General features: G+C 41.7%; 1 protein-coding gene across 4 annotated transcripts in view; it reads left to right on the top strand.

Moving 5' to 3' along the window:
* The window catches only part of rptor (regulatory associated protein of MTOR, complex 1), a 287,229-nt gene that overhangs the window by 172,757 nt on the left and 93,109 nt on the right, over positions 1-21,363 (top strand). For all 4 annotated transcript variants that reach the window (XM_049571490.1, XM_049571494.1, XM_049571491.1 and 1 more), the window contains exons 12-17: positions 2,401-2,502; positions 11,479-11,562; positions 13,301-13,411; positions 15,093-15,167; positions 15,359-15,424; positions 21,121-21,312. In XM_049571490.1, coding sequence (XP_049427447.1) covers positions 2,401-2,502; positions 11,479-11,562; positions 13,301-13,411; positions 15,093-15,167; positions 15,359-15,424; positions 21,121-21,312 — 630 coding nt within the window. The remainder of the gene's footprint in view (positions 1-2,400; positions 2,503-11,478; positions 11,563-13,300; positions 13,412-15,092; positions 15,168-15,358; positions 15,425-21,120; positions 21,313-21,363) is intronic.

Raw genomic sequence — 21,363 nt, 5'->3', positions numbered from 1 at the left:
CATGCAGTCTCATGCCCTTTTATGGGGAATGGTGATGTATTTACCTATGCTTTTGAAGATTATGGGATGCATCGTTATAAGAATGACGGTGTGAGCAATTCTGCAGTTTAAGAACACATCATAAAATTGCTGTTGATTTTTCTTATGACCTTTCTTGAGAGCAAATTTAAAACAAAACTCAGGAAGATATTGTTGAATGAGGTCCAATTAGCTTAGTGAGCAGCAGTGAGTGGTGAAGACGGTGCTTTTTTGCCCCGGGTTTTGCCTCTTAGGTTACATATAGTCTGCCCTACTAATTTATTGGTGGAGGTGCTTGGGTCTGTATGCAGCCTCAGAGAAAGACTGTTGGCATGACTGAAGGCTGAAACAAACACCTTCATCTTCTCTGCATTATTTTGGATAAAAAAAATTTAAAAAATCCTTGAAGAATGGCTTTGGAAGCTATTAAACATCTTATCTACATTTAATTAACAAAAGTCAGAAATATTTCCTCTGCTGCTGTTGGCAGTCATGCTCGTTCTAAAATGTTTTTGTATCTGATTGCAAATTACACATATGAACTAAAAGTGGGATTGCTGAGACAGTGGACTGTGTGCACAGTTGGCTGTTCAATCCCTTTTTGTGGAATGTCACTCAGAACATATCAAACCTGTAGCGATAGTACCTAGCTGTAGTGGAAAAGTGTTGAGTGTTAGTTTAAAACAAAAGAAAAAAAGATTAATAATTTAAATTGGTAAACATATGATATGTTATTTTCTGCCACTCGGGATCTCTCAGTCAAACAGTAACAAAAGAAGCGGCAATGCAGTCGTCAAAGTTAGTTTCCCATGGTTGGAATACCCTTAGTTTTCATTTTTTAGGAGGTTTTTACTGGAAATCTCTTATTCTCCAAAGCAAATGGACCAAGTGATAACAACTGAATAACTGAATAAACTGAATAAAGCAGTTTCATGTTAAAAATCAGTGTTTCTCTGACTCTGTTCAGCGTATCCTGGAGGGGCTGTTAGCCGAGCTTCTGCCCTGCTCACCTTTTTTCTCTCATAACTTTTGATCCAGATGTTCAGAGGATTTTTTCACTGGGAATAATCTTGCAGAGGCCTCTTCTTCTCCTAAACAAATGGATCCAATGAATAAAACCAGTAAAAACACCTGATATAGCAGCTTAACGTTAAAAAATCTCTGTTTCTCCTTTGCTGTTCAGCAGGGGCTAGCTTCAAGCTACAAACGTTTACTCAGCTTGTTTCTCTGATAACTGTAGATCCAGACATCCAATGACTAAAATACTTCATCTGGTTAAAACGTACCATTAAAATCTCCAAGATCTACAAGGTGTGTTGTAAAAAATTGGCTTAAAATTGGATAAAAAGTTTATGACAGCTTCTGGCACACAACGGGGATATGGTGCCACTGATGGCAACCAAAGTTTTAATTTTAATGCAGATGTTGCAAACTATATCTTGAATCCTTCAATCCTTTACCTGCTGCTAATGCAGGTCTAGATTGTGTTAACTAAATGTATTTTATCATCAGGAATGATTGTAATGCCTGGCATGTAATAACATAACTGGTTTTTCATCATCTATTCTTACCTTGGATGGTATCAAATTATATTCGATTTGGTATTAAAAAGCTAGAATTGAGTCTTTATCAAATCAGTAAAGCATGGAACTCATCATAGAGAAAATGTTTCTACAACATTATCTATCAGAGTGGAAGTAGGCTTCGTGAAACAATACAGAGTTTTACATTCTAACCTCAGAATGGGTCATTATATCCACAACCTGAGGTGTTCAAAATACAGGAGCTCAATCTCTGTGCTCGGCCTATAACCACCTATAACCACCACACAGCACTATTTTTTATGTATCGGTGAGTATTTGAGTGTGTATTTAGTTATTAAGCTTTGGTTATTCACAAATTAATTTAGCCATCCAGCCACGCAGCGCTGATATTTCCCCTCTCTCTACATCCATCAAGAGTCTACACCACGCTGTTGTAATTCTGCTGCAATATTAACACTCGGCGTGATCAAAAACTCTGCGGCCAGCAACCAATCAATCAGGCAAAGTGCCATGGCAGCAGAGAGAGAGAGAGAGAGCGACAGAGAGAGGGGGAAGGTGATCATGATAGATCAGGATTTATGTCGTTACTGCAGTGTAGTGTCACTTCTTAGCTCATTGTGTCGGGGCACTTCTGAAATGATAAGCTAGTCACTGCGGAACGGCTCATTACTGTGTGTGTGTGTGTGTGTGTGTGTGTGTGTGTGTGTGTGTGGGTGTGTGTGTGTGTGTGTGTGTGTGTGCGTGTGTGTGTGAGAGGGAGAGAAAGAGAAAGAGAACAAGCAAGCCAATAATTCTTGAAGATCATGATAGATATTGTATGTGTGTTTTGTGTCCACAGCACAGTCCTTTCTTTGCGGAGCAGCTGACAGCGTTTCAGGTGTGGCTGACGATGGGCGTGGAGAACAGAAACCCTCCTGAGCAGCTCCCAATCGTACTGCAGGTACAAGCACACAAACACAAACACACAAACCTTCAGACTTTTCTAATTTTCGCTTTCAAGTTTTCAATTACACCTTGCTTCATTAGCATGACATGTAAATATCTTTGACTTTTCCAAAACATACGAAGAAAGTCAATCAATTTTAAAATAATCAATAACTTTATCTGTCTCCAATGAGGCAGTTTGCAGAAAAAGAAGAAAGCATAAAAGAAAGAAAGCAGTCATGATAATAGTAGAAACTGATCTTGCAGAATGAATTATTAGTGGTGAACATTAAAGTCAGTTATTATAATCAATCTGTATGATCAAGTTTTATGTTAATAAAATGTACGTATCACATTAAACGTAATCTATACAGCATTAAAGGAAAACGTCCGACACATAATGACCATTGTGTATCAGTTAAGGTGGATTTATAGTTGTACGTCCTAGGTTGTGGCATTAGCTCACCAGCCAATTGTATATTGGAATGTGGGGTGCTTTGGGTAGAGTCTGTGGAGGATATTAGTTTATACAGTTTTGGAAGTAGTTTGTTTGATTTTTACATACAGTGGTGGAAAAAAGTTTTCGGACACCCCATGCATTTGCGAAATATTGCATTAAGAATCACTCTTAGGTCTTCAAGTGCAATTTCTTTTAGTACAGTCACAGCCAAAATACTAAATAAATCCCAAAAAAGCCATTAAAAACTTAAAATTGATTGGTTCCATAAAAATACACAAGAAATTTTGAGTATTGGGTCATTTTGGTACCAGTGATGAAGGTCGTTCTTTTTATTAAAAGACACAATTTTTGTTGCCAAGCTTCGTGTCTACATAAAGCCAGCACATTTGAAAGTTCTTCAGACACAAAAATGGCTAAAACAAGGAACCTAACGCAGGAAACACGCCTGAAGATAAAGATTCTCAGCCAGGAAGGGTACAGCTGCCGCCAGATAGCCAGGAAGTGCAGATGCAGTCCTTCAGCAGTTGGATACACTCTGCAGAAATACAGACGAACCAACAGCTTGGAAGACAAACCAAGATCTGGGCGGCCAAGGGTTTCTTCAGCAAGAAATGACCGCATCCTGATCCGCATGTGCAGGCAAAACCGCCGAATGACATCACAGGAGCTTCAGCAGCAGTGGTCAAACCAAACTGGTGTCCAGTGTTCCACCCGCACTGTACGTGGCCGACTTTTAGATCATGGCTTAAGATCCTACAAGGCTATCAAGAAGCCCCTGATCAATGAGAGACAGAGGTTAGCCCGGCGTCGTTGGGCCCAGGCACACAAGAACTGGACAGCCAGGAATTGGAAGAAGATTTTGTGGTCAGATGAGTCCAGTTTCCAGCTTTATCTTCCTCCTGCTAATGTGAGGGTACGCAGAAGGCCAGGCGAAGCATTATCTCCAGCATGTACAGTACCTGCTGTCAAGCATGGTGGAGGCAGTATCATGGTTTGGGGATGCATGAGTGCTGCTGGTGTTGGTCATCTCACTGTCTGTGATGGCACATTGAACTCTACCAAGTATTGTACCATTCTCCAAACCCACATGCTCCCTTCTGCGTGTGCACTGTTCGAGGTAAAAACTGGATGTTTCAACAAGATAATGCCCCTTGCCACACATCCAAGGCCAGTAGAACTTGGCTGCAGGAGCACAGTATCCAGGTCTTAGAGTGGCCAGCTCAATCCCCGGCCATGAGCCCCATTGAAAATCTGTGGTGGATTATCAAAAGGTCTGTTTCAAAGCATAAACCAAAGAATTTAGAAGAATTAAAAGCAGTAATTCAAGAAGAATGGGACAAGATTACCCCTCAACAGTGTGAAAGGCTCATGGGGAACATGCCAGCCAGGATTAGAGCTCTACTACGTGCCAATGGCAGGACTACTAAATATTAATTTGATGATGTGATGGTTAATTTATTTTTTGTTCAGTTTTGAACACATTCTCTGTTATTTGTTGACTTTGATACCAACAATGTTGAGAACTGACATATTGAAACTGTCAAGAATTTAGTTTTGTTAGTTTTTCTTGTAAACAATAAACAAAACAATATAATTTGTATGTGTTTGTATCTGTCTAATGCAGCCACACCTTTTGAAACACAAAAAAGATTTTTCCACAAATATTTCATGAGAATATTTGAGATTGTGTAAAATTTTAAGGGTGTCCGAAAACTTTTCCACCACTGTATGCTGTCCAATAGTTGTGGTTGTTTTTCCAAGTGTATGTTAGAAATATCTGTTTTTGCCCTGACTGAGTGTTTTAATTGGTTATATTGTAAGATATGTTGTTTCTCAATGCCATACATGTCAATAAGCTGTTTGAATGTATGAAGTGTTAGGGTTGAAGATGTGATGGAGGTGTGTAATCCCTTTTTCCTACCATTTAATTGCTAGTCTCGCTCACCAGACCTTTCTCAAGAAAAGAAAGGTCTGGCTGGGCCGACTCTCACTTTAAAGGGCCAGTGTGTAATATTTGGCATGGTTTATTATCAAATCTGAATCTGAATATTCTACCCATTAATATGTTTATATAAGTGTATAATCGCTGTAAAATAAAATTTGTTTGGTTTTCGTAGCCTTATAATTATGCTTTTATATACAGTACAGGCCAAAAGTTTGGACACACCTTCTCATTCAATGCGTTTTCTTTATTTTCATGACTATTTACATTGTAGATTCTCACTGAAGGCATCAAAACTATGAATGAACACATGTGGAGTTATGTACTTAACAAAAAAGGTGAAATAACTGAAAACATGTTTTATATTCTAGTTTCTTCAAAATAGCCACCCTTTGCTCTGATTACTGCTTTGCACACTCTTGGCATTCTCTCCATGAGCTTCAAGAGGTAGTCACCTGAAATGGTTTTCCAACAGTCTTGAAGGAGTTCCCAGAGGTGTTTAGCACTTGTTGGCCCCTTTGCCTTCACTCTGCGGTCCAGCTCACCCCAAACCATCTGGATTGGGTTCAGGTCCGGTGACTGTGGAGGCCAGGTCATCTGCCGCAGCACTCCATCACTCTCCTTCTTGGTCAAATAGTCCTTACACAGCCTGGAGGTGTGTTTGGGGTCATTGTCCTGTTGAAAAATAAATGATCGTCCAACTAAACGCAAACCGGATGGGATGGCATGTCGCTGCAGGATGCTGTGGTAGCCATGCTGGTTCAGTGTGCCTTCAATTTTGAATAAATCCCCAACAGTGTCACCAGCAAAACACCCCACACCATCACACCTCCTCCTCCATGCTTCACAGTGGGAACCAGGCATGTGGAATCCATCCGTTCACCTTTTCTGCGTCTCACAAAGACACGGCGGTTGGAACCAAAGATCTCAAATTTGGACTCATCAGACCAAAGCACAGATTTCCACTGGTCTAATGTCCATTCCTTGTGTTTCTTGGCCCAAACAAATCTCTTCTGCTTGTTGCCTCTCCTTAGCAGTGGTTTCCTAGCAGCTATTTGACCATGAAGGCCTGATTCGCGCAGTCTCCTCTTAACAGTTGTTCTAGAGATGGGTCTGCTGCTAGAACTCTGTGTGGCATTCATCTGGTCTCTGATCTGAGCTGCTGTTAACTTGTGATTTCTGAGGCTGGTGACTCGGATGAACTTATCCTCAGAAGCAGAGGTGACTCTTGGTCTTCCTTTCCTGGGTCGGTCCTCATGTGTGCCAGTTTCGTTGTAGCGCTTGATGGTTTTTGCGACTCCACTTGGGGACACATTTAAAGTTTTTGCAATTTTCTGGACTGACTGACCTTCATTTCTTAAAGTAATGATGGCCACTCGTTTTTCTTTAGTTAGCTAATTGGTTCTTGCCATAATATGAATTTTAACAGTTGTCCAATAGAGCTGTCGGCTGTATTAACCTGACTTCTGCACAACACAACTGATGGTCCCAACCCCATTGATAAAGCAAGAAATTCCACTAATTAATCCTGATAAGGCACACCTGTGAAGTGGAAACCATTTCAGGTGACTACCTCTTGAAGCTCATGGAGAGAATGCCAAGAGTGTGCAAAGCAGTAATCAGAGCAAAGGGTGGCTATTTTGAAGAAACTAGAATATAAAACATGTTTTCAGTTATTTCACCTTTTTGTGTTAAGTACATAACTCCACATGTGTTCATTCATAGTTTTGATGCCTTCAGTGAGAATCTACAATGTAAATAGTCATGAAAATAAAGAAAACGCATTGAATGAGAAGGTGTGTCCAAACTTTTGGCCTGTACTGTATATATATATATATATATATATATATATATATATATATATATATATATAGCAAGGGCCTTGCTTTAGAGAGGTCGCCATCTTGCGCAGCCATGTATGTATGGCAGACCAAACGGACAATGCAGCCAGCCAGACACGCGTTTCGCGTGTATAAATAAACCAATGAAGACAGCGGAAGGAAGGAAGAAGGAGGAAGAAACAGCAGAGTGTTAGTAGTTTGTCGATAGAGAGTAGTGAAAAGTTTTTTTAGTTATAAAGTTTGCGAATGGACCACACTTACCACACAACAGGACAGAATGAACCCGAACCGTCATCTGCGAGGAAAAGAAGACGCAGCTTCACTCCTTGTGATGCACTCTCTGCGGCGCTTTTCCTCCTGATGATATACCTCCCCAACAATGGTAGCACCAAATCCCATTCTGTGCAGCTAAATGGGAACAGAGGATTCAGCCTCTCTTCTCGCCCACTCAGCATCCAACACATGGAGTTCCTCATCTGTATGCTGCGGCTCAAACAGGTATGGCTCTGGGTCTGTGTCCGCTACAAGAAACTCTTCAAAATCGCGTTCAAAGTTGTCCATTGCAGCTACTATAGTCCGGAGATATTGCTAGGCTAAATAAACAGCTGAGCTCTGTTTACAGGCTACGCTGTCAGTCAGTGTGCAGGCTGGAGATTGGTGGAGCAGAGAGGGGAGGGGGTATCCGCTAGGTACTGTAAAGAGTCTTTTACCCCCTGGAGTGTTACCGGAGTTTTTGGAGTGCTCAAATAAACTGGCCTTTTTCCCGAATGCTCCTCTGGTCTCCTGCTTGTGAGGGATTCATTACAGTATCGTAACATGGTTTAGATTTGTAAATAAACATTCACCTCGTCGCTAGATAGACCTACTCCTGAAAAACTCGCGTCTGCGCAAGGCTTTTTGTCCCTACAAGGCCACCGTCATTTACCCGACGGGAGGGGTGAGCAAGTGAGCCCTGCAATCTAGAATTTGACCACTGATGTCACTGTTTTCAACGGTTTTCAACCCATTTTACACACTGGCCCTTTAAGATTGGAGGAAAAAACGCCCGGCTGCTTGTACTTCTTTCAACCAATCACAATCGTTCTGGGCAGTGCCACAGCAACAGTGTGCTTGCAGAAATATTGCCAGGGGGAAACAGGTTTTGGTGTAACACGACCACAAAAATATTGTCTACAGGACGCGAACCATGGCAGAAAAATGGCTACATCCCCACAAGATCAAACACCACAAAAGTTAGTAAAGGACGTGTTGAAAACTGCTACACAGCCGGAGGTGGTAGGGCGGGACTTCAGCGGGTGGCTTGTTCCTCCCAATGAGAGGCTGATCTATGCAGCGAACTTCCGCCCAATCAGACTATTTAATTGCCAGCTAGTGGTAATTTATTTGCAGTGAAATCTGGATTGTGCCATATGGGTGTTTGAGCAGTCGGTGAGATTGTGATGTTTTTGATTTTATTGACTTTCCACCAAGCTGTCAGAGTTGTGGCGATTACCATGTTTTTGAAGCTGTTGTGGCATTTGATTGTGTCACTGAGGAATGGCAGGTCTGTGACTGCTAATTCTTGGCATTCAGTTTGCTCTGTGTTGATCCATGGGTGGTGATGATGATGCATTGCATGGGTCCATTTGATGAGGTATTTCAAATGATTTGCTAAGTAGTAGTGTTGGAAGTTTGGTGCTTTAAGCCTCCTTGATGTTTTGATTGCTGTAGTTTGGATGTCGTTATTCTAGGTGTTTTTGTTTTTCCAGTAAAATGTTGTTATCAGTGCATCCGGTGCATTATGCTGAGCATTGTGAATAACTAATTTATTTTTGGTAATATCATCATCCTTACTGTAGCTATACATCCTATGATAGCTGATACATAGTGGCAGATAGTAACTATATACATATCTATAGAATCCAGTGAAAACAACCTTTTCCTTCTTAATTCCATAAAACACAGGGTGAGTAACAGATATACAAATGGTCATTTGAAGAGGGATTGTTCCTTTAAAGACAGTTATTCATCATCTGTTTGTGCTGGATCGAGGCAGCTGGTAACAAACTGGGATGCTGGTCCTACAGTGTTTGTCTTTTCCAAAACATTCGGCCTTGCTCTCTGTCCCATTCTATGATTTGTGACAATAATTCAGCTTTATAATTATAGTTCACTATGCACTATGAAAACATTACTTGGCTCGTAGTAAGTACGTAGTTGCACCTTGTTCACATCGTCAGTCAATCATTTATGTAATTGAGACCTAGTTTTGAATGCTGAAATGCTATAACGTGTAAGTTATTTTGCAGATTCCGTGTTTGGGCTTCATTCTCCGTTGTTTATGAGCAAACTCAGTGCTGCAAGAGCATCTTGATTAAAAACACACATCACCTGCCAAGCGTGCACCATTAGCTTGGAATATCACCATTACGGCAATACTTTCTGTACTATTACACCTCCCTGCTCCGCTCTCTCCCTCCCTTTATTCGTCTTCATCCCCCCTCATTTTTACAAGACGCTCTCTCCTCCAGGTCGCCACTTTACATCTGTTAGCAGAAAATGAGATATGCACTGCAAAATTCTTCCCGCAAATTGAGCATTTGCAGGCCAGTTTTCTCATCACAACCCTGCAACAAAGCCTATGACAAGAGCAGTGGCTGCGGTACTCCCCATAGTGGCATTAAATTTGTTTGGGACGCTTTAATTGGGGCGAAATCTGGCTAAAAAGCTTGCTGTGTGCGTCAGCTGTTGAGTTACAGCAGTTGGATATTTCTCCTCTCCCTCATCCTCCCACCACCACCACCGTCCCGTGGGGTTGTACAGTTGTGGTATAGTATTATATCACAGCGTAGTAGTGGTGTGCCACTGTCCGTGTTGAATGGTAATTTCCTGCTGACTCAGCGCGCTGCGAGCCACAGCCCGTCCATACAGCAGTTCTGTCGGGACCTGTTAAAAGCCGAGGAAAAGGCAGACTGATTGGAGAGTGCTGGATGGTGTGTGAAGGCATGCGCGTGTGTGTGTGTGTGTGTGTGTGTGTGTGTGTGTGTGCTGTTGATGTGGACTTTGAAGTGAGAGAGGAAGTAAAGCAGCAATTGCCTTTAAGATTACGCAACATTATGCAGCTCTACACCGTGAGGGCAAAGTAATCTCAAGGCTTCTTCATGATCTCTGATGTAACGGATGGACACATAAACAGGTTTTATACCCTTTTAAGCACACAGTTGCATAAGAATGAAGTTAAAAGACTCGCATATTCTTGGAGGATTTACGATTTGATGCCAAAATATAATCTGGCTCCATCTGAAAGATGCAATGAGCGACAAGAAATGGGCAACAGAGAGTCCTCCATCAATAATGCTCTTTAATGAAATGAGCAGAGGGAGGACAACAGAGCTCAGGGATGAGAGATGCGCTGCGGTGTTCTCTTGACAACAGCCATTTCATCCAGGAAGGATTAACAGATTTTGCAGAGGGATTACAACGTCTCTTAAATTCCCATGTTACGGTAACAGCAGCACATTCACACACATTTGGCATTAGGCGTCAGTGATGTGATTAAGGCATGCATGTGCATCATCTAATACCATGACGGCGTGTCTCACAGCTCTTATCACACAGCGTGATGATGCAAAGTGCTTACTCACTGCACTAAAGGAGATTGCAGTCAAGGTGTTACGCAAATTAGGAACAGAGACAAATATGCACGCACACACATTCATATGCATTTTAATTCAGCAGCATTGCTCAGGGATTTTCAGCCCTGCTGTGAAGAAATGGTGCATGTGCTGTCAGTTATTTTAATCATGTGCTTAAAATGTGCTTACGTGTGTGTGACTGCGGAATATATTAACATCATCTGTGCCAGATCAGTTTGAAAAGATGTGTCTAAGAGAAGGGGATTTTTTTTAAGCTTGGATCAGGAGGCGATGAGATTCTATTCTTGCTTGTTGGCTTTTCTTATTCTTCCTGAGCGCACACCTACGTCACACACACTCACACACAGAAATGTCCATATTCCCACGCTCTTCCTTGGAGCTGGAGGTAACCCTGGGCCGGTGTTCCCCCAGCCTCCTTCTGTTCATGTGGTCACGCTCAGCAGGGTAAAGTCACGGAGAACACTATTAATACAAAAGGTGTTGGTGGAAATGTGCGTGTGTTTGTGGACCTGGGTTCCTCCATATGTTTGTTCCCACACACACTGTGGGACAGTCACATGGGCGTGGACCAGTGTCGAGCCCTCACACAGACTCTGTGCTGCACTGAGCTTAATGCTGCATGAACTACACATGCATATGCATTTTTAGCACATACCATATGCCTCCTTAAAATAGTTCTCCATGGCCAAACCTGCTACATCGTGATGCCGTTTGATACCACTGTCATGCACGTAAAGAGAAAACGTACACACACACTCTCGGGTATTGTCCTAAACCTGCATCCTCTTAAGAAGCCAAGTGAAATGGCAGCCAAGAGGACGCACCCAGTCGCCCACACATATATGCTTGCACACACACACGCACACACACACACACACACACACACACACACACACACACACACACACACACACACACTCACAGAACAAACAAGAGTGACCTGGTGCCAGTAGTGGTGGGAGAGCCACCTGTCTCACTCCACCTCCTCATCCTCTCTACCGTTTCTCCTGCTGTCCTTCCGCCTCCTCCACCTCCTCCTCTTCCTCCTTTAATCTCAGACTTCCTCTTGGATTGGAGGCCACACGGTTGACCTCTGACCTCTGCTCTGTTTCAGGTCCTCCTTAGCCAGGTGCATCGGCTACGAGCCCTAGACTTGCTGGGACGGTTTCTGGATCTGGGTCCCTGGGCTGTCAGTCTGGTACGTTAAGAGCTTGACTTTCTCAGAGTTTAAATGCAAACCTCTTTCTTTAGTGCACTGTAGAGGTTAAAGGTCCAGTGTTTAGGATATAGCAGCATTTATCAGTGAGGTTGCAGATTACAATCAAGTATAACTTCTCCTGTGTGCTAAGTGTGTAAGAGAGTTACGGTGGCCAACACAAAAACGTGACAATGCAAATGACCTTATCTAAAGCCAATTTTTGATTTGTCCATTCTGGGCCACTGTAGAAACATGGTGGTGCAACTGGAATAGGACCTACTCTGCATGAAAATTTTAATGTTTCATTCTAGAGCCCAGTTCATACCAAATATTTGCAACAAGACAAAACCGTTTTAGAACATTGCAGGGAAAAGCTGCAGCGGTGTGAACTGGCAGGTCTCAGCGCGACTCAAATTGGCTGATGGTCTCTCCTGCACTCAGCTTGTCAAGTCACCAGCAGCTGGTTTGAGAACATAACACACGTCACCTGGCCAAGTCAGTTCAAGTCACCACAGCCCACCATCACAGCAGAGTTTGAGTCCATTTCATGTATATTACATATGTCTCCGTCCTCACGGTGCGTTGGTGTCGGACTGTGGGTCACTGCTGCTGCTAGCCGTATGTGCATATGTCACACACACATACTCACTGACTAATTATCAGTGCTGGATATTTGAATTATTGCAGTGTATTTAATATGCATATGATAAGTTTGAAGCTCAGGTCTTTTGTTTATGTTTTCACTGTTTCAGGGATGCAACTAGCAAGTATCCCACCATCCTCATACATATTTTAAGAAGCAACAAATTATATTCAGCTACAAAATGATCCTGAAAAGCTAGAACAGAAGCACAGAGGGTTGTTGCTATGGAGATGCAGGTCTAAAGAACGTTGTAGATTGACACATTGTAAGTAGTTGCAAGTTTCAGCTTGTCTCATAGGGAATCTTTGGTCTGAACTCAGCCAGGTAACAAAAACGCAGCGCTTCTCTTTTTAAAGTGATTGTAAACTGATGAAAACCTAGTTCTGAATATTATACGCCATTTTTGCCAATAGTTCCCCCTAAATCCTTCACACATGACCTTTGAACAAACAATGGGTTAGCTAGTGAGCTTTTAAAATGTAAAGTTATATAGATGTACTCTTTAATTTTGCACAGGAGCTGAGCTAATGTAAAATGGTTGTTTCCTTGCTCCAGCTCCGTACTGAGCAAGAAATGCTGTGTATTTACTATGATTGATAGGTGACTCTCAGCTGGCGAGCAGACATTCTTAACTTGGAAGGAAAAATTTCGCTACAGCTGACTGCTAACCTGGCAAGCCAGAAAAATACCACTGATCTTCATTTCCTTTCATTACTTCAAAGAAACACAGTAACACTGTTTTCAAAATATTGAATAGTTTATTCATTTTGACATAATCACTGGGACAGTTCCAGCCCTCATGGCCATCACTCACACTCCAACTCGGTATGGTAGTATATTGAACACTCCAAAAGACAAATTCATCTTATTAATGACATTTGAATTTAAGTCAAAATTTCAATTCTCATCCCAGCACCTCCTCCTCCTCTTCCTCTTAATTCCATTCCTTTGTACAAGTTTACATTTCAGACCACAGGTGTGTGTTGGTGGTCGTACTTGGACAGACACATTCAACAGCAAAGCTTGAACTGTAACTGCAATATCAATACTGTTCTATAAACACCAGCGCTCTGTCTTTGTGTGTGTGTGTTTCAGGCCCTGTCAGTGGGAATCTTTCCGTATGTGTTAAAGCTGCTCCAGAGCTCAGCCAGAGAGCTGCGGCCTCTGCTGGTTTTCATCTGGGCTAAAATCCTCGCTGTGGACAGTGTAAGTTATGTAAAACACTCACGAACATTAAACTCATGCTGCATCATCTTTTCTTAACACTTATTATATTAAGGTTTTTAATCAGCTTTTTTTTTTTTTTTTTTTTTTTACGTCACAGGCTTTTTGTTGATATATGAATTCTGTCTGCTGCATGTGTTGAGGAACACGAGGAATGAAAGAAACAGAAATGAAAAAGAGAAGATGTTTTAGAGTCAGACGTCTTTAGTGTAAGGGCATGCACAATGATGTTATGGGCCTAAATATGCTATATGGCCAAAAGTCAGTGGACACTATTGATGGTGTTCAGGTGTTTCAGCCACACCTATTGCTTTAAGTGCATACAATCTAGCACATAGCCATGAGCTCTTCATAGACAAAAGTGGAATTCAGTAAAGAGCTCAGTGAATTTATTGTGGTACTGTGATAGGATGAGTCAGTTTATAAAATTTCTGCCCCAGTTAGCTGTAAGTGCTATTGCTGTGAAGCTGAAGCAACTGGATAGGAGCAACAACAGCTCAGCCACAAAGTGGTAGATCACAGACCTGGGACAACGAGTGTTGAGGAACGTAAACATTTCCTATCATCTGTTGCAACACTCTTTACAGAGCTCCAAAGTACATCTAAAAGCAGCATCCTTCTATGACCAAGCAGCTGCACACAAGTTCCACATCACAATGCGCAATGCCAGGGGTTTGAGCCTTGGCTAGATGTTTGAAATAATTAATCATGCTTCACTATGTGGAAGTCTGATAGCTGAATTGGTTTTGGCAGATGCCTTAAGAACGCCAACTACCCGAATCCATAGTGTCAACTGTAATGTAATGGTATGGGGCTGTTTTCAGGGTTTGAGCCAGGCCCCTAACCAGTGAGGGGTCTTCTTGATGCTACAAGATTTTTTTTAGCCAGCTCAGCACTTCCATGTTTGTGGCAACAGTTTGGGGAAAGCCCTTGACTGTGCCTCTGTGCACAATGCAGGGTCCATAAAGACATGGTGAGATGAGTCTGATGCGGAGGAAGTTCATTGGCCTGCACAGGGACCTGACCTTAACCCCACTGAACACCTCTAGGAGGAATTAGAACACTGGCTATGAGCCAGGCCTTCTTGTCTATTATCAGTGCCTGACCTCACAAATGCTCTTTTGGTTGATTGAGCACAAATTCTCAGGAACAGGGAGTCAGTTGGTTGGGTGGTTGGTTGGTTGGCTGGCTGGCTGGTTGGTCAGTTGGTTGTTGGTTGGTTTGATTTAACAGTCTGAAAATGGTGAAATTGCTACAGTTTTATCAGTGCAAGTGTTTTTGTTTTTGCATGATAAATAATCTCTTTTTTCACAAACACTGTTTGTCAAATGCTTTTTAAGAAAAACAGAAAACAGTGTTCTTCCACACACCTTTTTGGTAATATTTCAGTCAAACAGTGACTTTGATCTAGACCAGTGAGCTTGAATGCAAGTTATGTTTCATTTTTACAGCAGACAGACGCACACACCTACGCAGGAAATTTTCAATAAAATACTTGTGGTTTTTTGGGTACTGTCGTGGGAGAAATAGACATACTCCCAATGACAGGACTGTTGTTAATGCTATATGAGTAGAAGGTCACCTTAAGCAACATCTGCAATGAAGTGAAACCTCCTCTTCCTCTTTGTCTCCCTTTCTCTCTCTCTGCTCTCTGCCTCTGCAGTCATGTCAAGCTGACCTGGTTAAAGACAATGGACACAAGTACTTCCTGTCAGTGTTGGCTGACAGTTACATGCCAGTGAGTATCCACCCGTCTCTTTTGTGAAGAAAGTGACCCATGTGAATATAGAGGAATACATCTCTTCTTTTCTACTTGTTTTGACGCTGAGCTCATTACTTTACTGAAAGGAGCTTGAGAATGTGACAGAAAACCTTCAGACAGCATTAAGATGTTGACATAAGATCTCAGAGTTCCTTTCTTTCTTACAGGCTGAGCATCGAACCATGGCTGTCTTCATATTGGCCGTTATCGTCAACAGCTACAACACAGGACAGGTGTGTGTGGGAGCATGTTTGGATATCTGTGTATTTCCGCACTGCTGTCCATTTGCTTGCTAGAAGCCCAAAGGGAGAACGTACCGTATTATTCATTTACTTCCCTCACCAGAACCTCAGCAAGTTCTTTTGGGGCCAGCCGTCACTTTGAGAGATTACTCTATCGCCCATTGTGTATTTCCGGGAGATATTGGTTATGTGACAGTTTTGTCACCAACAGTCACCTCTATAATTTCCGTCTCCGTCCCAGCCACCTCCATGGTGACACTTCATCACCGCAAGTGTCACATCGGCCTGTTCCCTGGCCCCAGGTATTCAATCCCAGAAGCCTTTTGTACCTGATGCTGATCAAACATCCAAGGGTGGGATGCTAGGATGATGTAGCTTGTCATTTCAAGTAGTACACACACACACTAGCAACACACTGAAATATTCCACCATCACTCCCTTTGCTTCCCCTCTCCTGCTCTCTGCAGTGATTTTTCTGTCTGGTTGTGAATGTTATTTGACATATTTTTTCTTCATTACCTTACAGTACTTCTCTCTCTCAACATTATATAAATGTGACAAATCAGAAAAGCTATATGTGCTCTGAGGCTCAGAAACACCCATTCTTCTTCCATTCCACTGTTCCTAAATGCTCCTACCTCTCTCACAGGCCTGTAAATAATAGATGCTCTCGAACATTACAGAGAGACTCTCTGCCTGCTCCACATCTCCATTATTTATCCCTCTTACTTTCAACAACAGCGCTCATTACTGCAGTATCGCTGTTGCGAACATGTCACCAAGCACTGGCGTCTTAATATTCCAGCTCTTGGGGTTCAACTGGGAGGCTCTATCAGAGCAGAGGGAATGAAGCACGAGCGATCTGAGGCGCATGAAAAAGGAGACGGCATCATGTTGCTGCTGATAAGAGATTTGTTGTTGCGATGCCTCAATCTGCAGGAGACAGAGAAGGATTCTGAGCACACTAAACAGGTCCATTTGTTGCAGTATACGTGGGGATGAGGTGATGCAATAAAGGCTTTTATCTTCACTGGAAATATCAGGGTGCTGACGCATGGCGTGTTATTGTCACAAAAAATAACACGTACCATAACTTCTTCAAATGTCTTTATTTCAGCAAATGCTGAAGAAACAACTAACACGTCTTTTCAGTTTCTAAGTGTATTTTCTTATATTTTAGTAATTCTTGTCTTTGTTGTCTGATCTGCTCCATTTAGTTTATGGTTTGCTGTTAATGAAAACTTAACACTTCCCTCTATGTTTACCTTGTGTCTACATAAATTCAAGATACAAGTACATTTACACAGCTCTTGTGTCATGCTCACCAATCTGTTGCTCTGTCTAACAGAAATCTGTTTTCACTCAGTCCAGTCTGTTCCTCTTTGCAGATTTGCTGATCAGTGTTAAGATACTGTCAATTAAAGTGAACATCCCTTGGGGGTGTTTTAACATTAATAGATTATTTACCACAGCACCCTACCACATATTCAGTTTTGTCTTTTTTAGCATGATAGGGAATCTTTAGGGGGAGATGACAGTACAACAGTGTGTGTGCGACAAAGAAGTTGTTTACATCATCTGAAAACAGCAAACCTGAAGATTAATTTGAGATGCACCTCCGCACTGTCTGTCAAGTTTTTCTAGTCACCAATCTGTAATAAACATTGTGTTTTAGTTAGGTACCTATTCAAACTTTAGAGTTTAGAATTTTAGAGTGTATAGGGGCTAGAACTAGGGCTGCCCCCAACTAAGAATTTTCCTAGTCAACCAATAGTCATCAGAGAATAGTATCAATAACATTTTTAACACTGTGCTACATTACACAGAAATACTAAAACATACTAATGAACCTTAGTTAATAAGTGCACGTCACATGGACATGTAGCTACTTTTATGTTTCAGATTATTTGTCATGTTTGTAGTCGACGAATGATGGGCAAATGCTTGCCTGCAGAGTTAACATATCACCTTGGGTTCACCCTTCACCTTCTCAAAATGATCCCACAATTAAAATTTTCTGCCCAACATGTTGTAATCTAGACTGTTTAATAACTGCAGGTACCAGCCCTGTAAATTAAAGTCACTCCGTGGTGACTGCTGAGTGTGGCCATTTCCTGTGTGTACCTTTCAAATTAAAGTCCCACATGGTCCAGTCATAAAGGTTTTGATTAATTTAGAAAAGATGCAGCTCCTAATATAGTTCCATGGTTGTTTTTTTGTTGTTTTTTTTCTGCAACTAAGCATCCATTGAAAGCTTGCCGACTAATGACCTTTCTGGTCGACTAACATTTGGTTGATTATTAGGGGGCAGCCCTCCTTACAACATTATGATGGAAGTTTATGATGGCTATTCCCATGCTCTATCTTGTAACACAGATTTGGTGCAAAATGTAAGCATTTTTGACCACTTGAGAATTGTAAATGTTCCAAGATCCCTCCCAAACACCACATTAAGACACCCAAGACCTTGAGGAACACAATGAAAAAATCCTTGCTGTGGTTTGTTATCAAAAACATTTGACATTTAGAGATTTCTGTGAGATTTGCATTTTGTTTTTTGTTTATTTGATTGGATGGCGAGCACTTCTTGTTCTGGAAACTCCTGAGAAAACCCCTAATTGACAACATACATGTGAAAGCCATGCATCTTCTGAATGCTTGATGTGTGCAGTTTGTGGCTTTAAAGTTTCATGAGGCTGTGATTATCCTAGAGGTCACTATTGGTCATTTCATACAATGATGTCCTGTTGTGTTTTGTTTTTTTAATGGCTTCCCCACAGTGAAATGGCTACTATGGGGGTTAACATTATTGCACATGAATAAAATTGGGCTCATGGGATCCACTAAAGTTGTTTTTACACAGACCTGGCACTATAGGGTCGCTACTAAGTCCCTTTTTTATGCCACCTTTGCATTTTTACACGAAACCAAATGACTGCAGCATCATTCCACTCCAGTGTGTGATTTTAGACAGCATGGCAATATTGTGGGATCAAAAGAGGTATGAGGGGCATGACATGAAACACAACAGTGTTGGCCTTTATTGTTACATATAACATACCCATTAGCAGCACTTTCTAAACAATAACAATTGCATTAACATGGCAAAAAAAATCATTTACTGTCTGTGTTATATGGCTGCTGATCTCCTCCTCTGCTCAGAGGGTAAGGAGCTCCCAGACCTCAATGTTTTCCCAAATTGTAGACATTTCTGGCTGCTGTTCTTCTTTGAGTTAGCCGCCAACTGCTATCAGATACTTTTAAAATCTCCTGCAGTTGGTTGTTCACCGAACACGTTTTCAAAATGTCACACCCCTACTGCCTATGATCTAGTCCTGCTGGCTGTCCTGTTTCTACTGCATGGGACAAGGCATAAAGTGGGTATGTCTGTAAAGAGGAGACTCGTGGGCACCCTTAGAATGGAAATGACTTAAGTTAAAAAACATAGTAAAACTCAATACTTGCTGCACGTTGTTTTCCAGTTAAAGACTTGCACTAGTTTGAGAACATATTCCTTTTCTTCCCTGGTATGTTTGTAATGTGAAACTTCTACAGGAAGTTTTGAATTTTATTAAACTGAAAAAAATAGCAAGGCAGAACAGACTGGAATTAGGTGCCTTTCAAAACATCCAAGGTCACTTTACAAAGCATAGAAATAAAACCAAATGCCAACAGGTAAAAAAAAAGACAGATCAAGAGACTTGAATTGGACAGACACGTATAAGAGCTGAGATGAAAACAGCAATACTGGAGAGTTAAAATGGAAACACAGGGTACAGTGAGTGTTACAGTGGATAAGCCAGTTTGAACAGGGGAGTTTTGAGGTGGGATTTGAGTGATGTTATGCTGTCAGACTGTTGAACGTGTGTGGGTAGGGAAATCTAGAGCCGGGGGGCAATGCAGCTAGAAGCCCTAACACCCATGGTGCTGAGGTATGAGGTGGGTATGGTCAGAGATATAAGTGGACGGATTTGTTTTAGAGGGCTTTGAAGGTGAGCACAAGGTTTTTGTCGTCAATTCGGTATTGACATGCACTAAGTTTTACGTTTGATTGACGGTAGACATTGAACACAGGGATAAAAAAGTGGAAGTGATCAGAATTTAAAAGTGAATCAGAACAGTATTTCTGTTAAAATAGAAAGTGAAAGTAATGGAGAGGTGAGTACAACATAGCTGTAGTTGTACTAATGCAAACAATGCAGTTGAAATAAACATTACGTTGTTTTTACCATGAGTCATTGTAGTATAGGTAATTCCAACTGGACCTGTCCTTTCTTTTTATGCCAGTGATAGCCATGGCAGGAGGCATTATGTTTTCAAGTTGTCTGTCCATCCGTCCATTCATCCCATTCCTATTCCTATGAATGCGATATCTCACAATTGCTTTAGGGAGTGTTTCAAATTTGGCACAAATGCTCAGCTGGACTCAAAGATAAACTGATTCGATTTTGGTGGTCAAAGGTCAAGGTCATTGTGACCTTGCATATATGTCATTCTTGGGAATGTGATATTAACACCTTCAGGGAATTTCTTCAAATTTGGCACAAATGTTCACTTGGACTCACAAATCAACAAATAAGAATTTGGAGAGTTTAAGGTCAAGGTCCGTGTGACCTCACAAAACACATTTTTGGCCATAACTCAAGAATTCATTCACTAATTCTGACAAAATTTCACACAAATGGTTAAAAGGATAAAATAATGAAGTGATGAAATTTTACGTCCAAAAGGTCAAAGGTCAACTTCACTTTGACATCATTATCTGCAAAAACAATGTTCTGGCCATTACTCAATGTCATAGCTCAGGAAGAGAAAGAGAGACATTTGCTCAAATATTGAATTGGTGACACTAAGCTTGGGTTTCCTCCATGAAACTGTGCTGATTGTATAGCTCTTCTGTGCCAGAGGGGGAAAGGTGTGTGTGAAGCATCAACGACAGGTTTGCAGAGGCATATAACCGCGAGTTGGTAGTTCTAGTTTTAATGCTTGACACATACACATTACCTTTTTCTTTATCTTTTCACAAAGATCAGCATTCTTTACAGCCAATAAAGTGCTGTCTATGTGTGACCTCAAAAAGGAGAAACATGGCTGAAAACAGGAAAAGCAGAGTACTTGTTAATGCTCTGCACAAAGTGATTCAATCAAAAAGAAATTTTGAAAAGCATTTGGAATAGAGGATGCCAGCTCTTCCATCGCTCTGGAGACGGCCTCAAACCTTGGTGGACCAATTACCGTCTGTTCACAAAAAAAGACTTAAAGAGAGCTGAAGGGGTTCAAAGGAATACGTCATACCACAGCACATCTTTTTGTCCATCTCACAGTGTAAGGTTACAGGTTAGTGGTGATTAACTGGCTAATGAGGCACAAATCTGCTCCCAGTCTGTACTGCTCCGGAAGGTTGAGACTGATGTATGATGCACATATTGTCATTTTATTAAAAATGGAAAACAGGCAGGTCAGTGTTGTCTACCACAGAACAAAGTTTCTGAATGTGTTTAATGGCTGGTGACTCACAGGAAATTTGATCTTATACAAATGGCCTTTCTACTCTTATTACTTCATACATCACAGTCCTTGAAGTCTAATTACATTTCTTGGATGTACGTAGGTATCACACCTTTTAAATTTTAAAGTAAAAACTCATGATTCTGCATCACTCCTCCTCCTCTCATCCCCCCCCCCAGGAGGCCTGTCTACAGGGCAACCTAATAGCCAACTGCCTGGAGCAGCTGTCAGACCCTCACCCTCTGCTGCGCCAGTGGGTGGCCATTTGCCTGGGCCGCATCTGGCAGAACTTTGACCCGGCTCGCTGGTGTGGAGTTCGGGACAGTGCTCACGAGAAGCTCTACACCCTGCTGTCAGATCCCATCCCCGAGGTGAGAGGTTAATACCAGACTTCAGGTACATTTGAAAGAGTATGAGGAGAT

This window comes from Epinephelus fuscoguttatus, linkage group LG3 (assembly GCF_011397635.1).
Source record: "Epinephelus fuscoguttatus linkage group LG3, E.fuscoguttatus.final_Chr_v1".
NCBI classification, from domain to species: Eukaryota; Metazoa; Chordata; class Actinopteri; order Perciformes; family Serranidae; genus Epinephelus; species Epinephelus fuscoguttatus.
The sequence above is the reverse complement of the archived record's forward strand: the minus strand, read 5'-3'. Positions and strand labels throughout refer to the sequence as shown.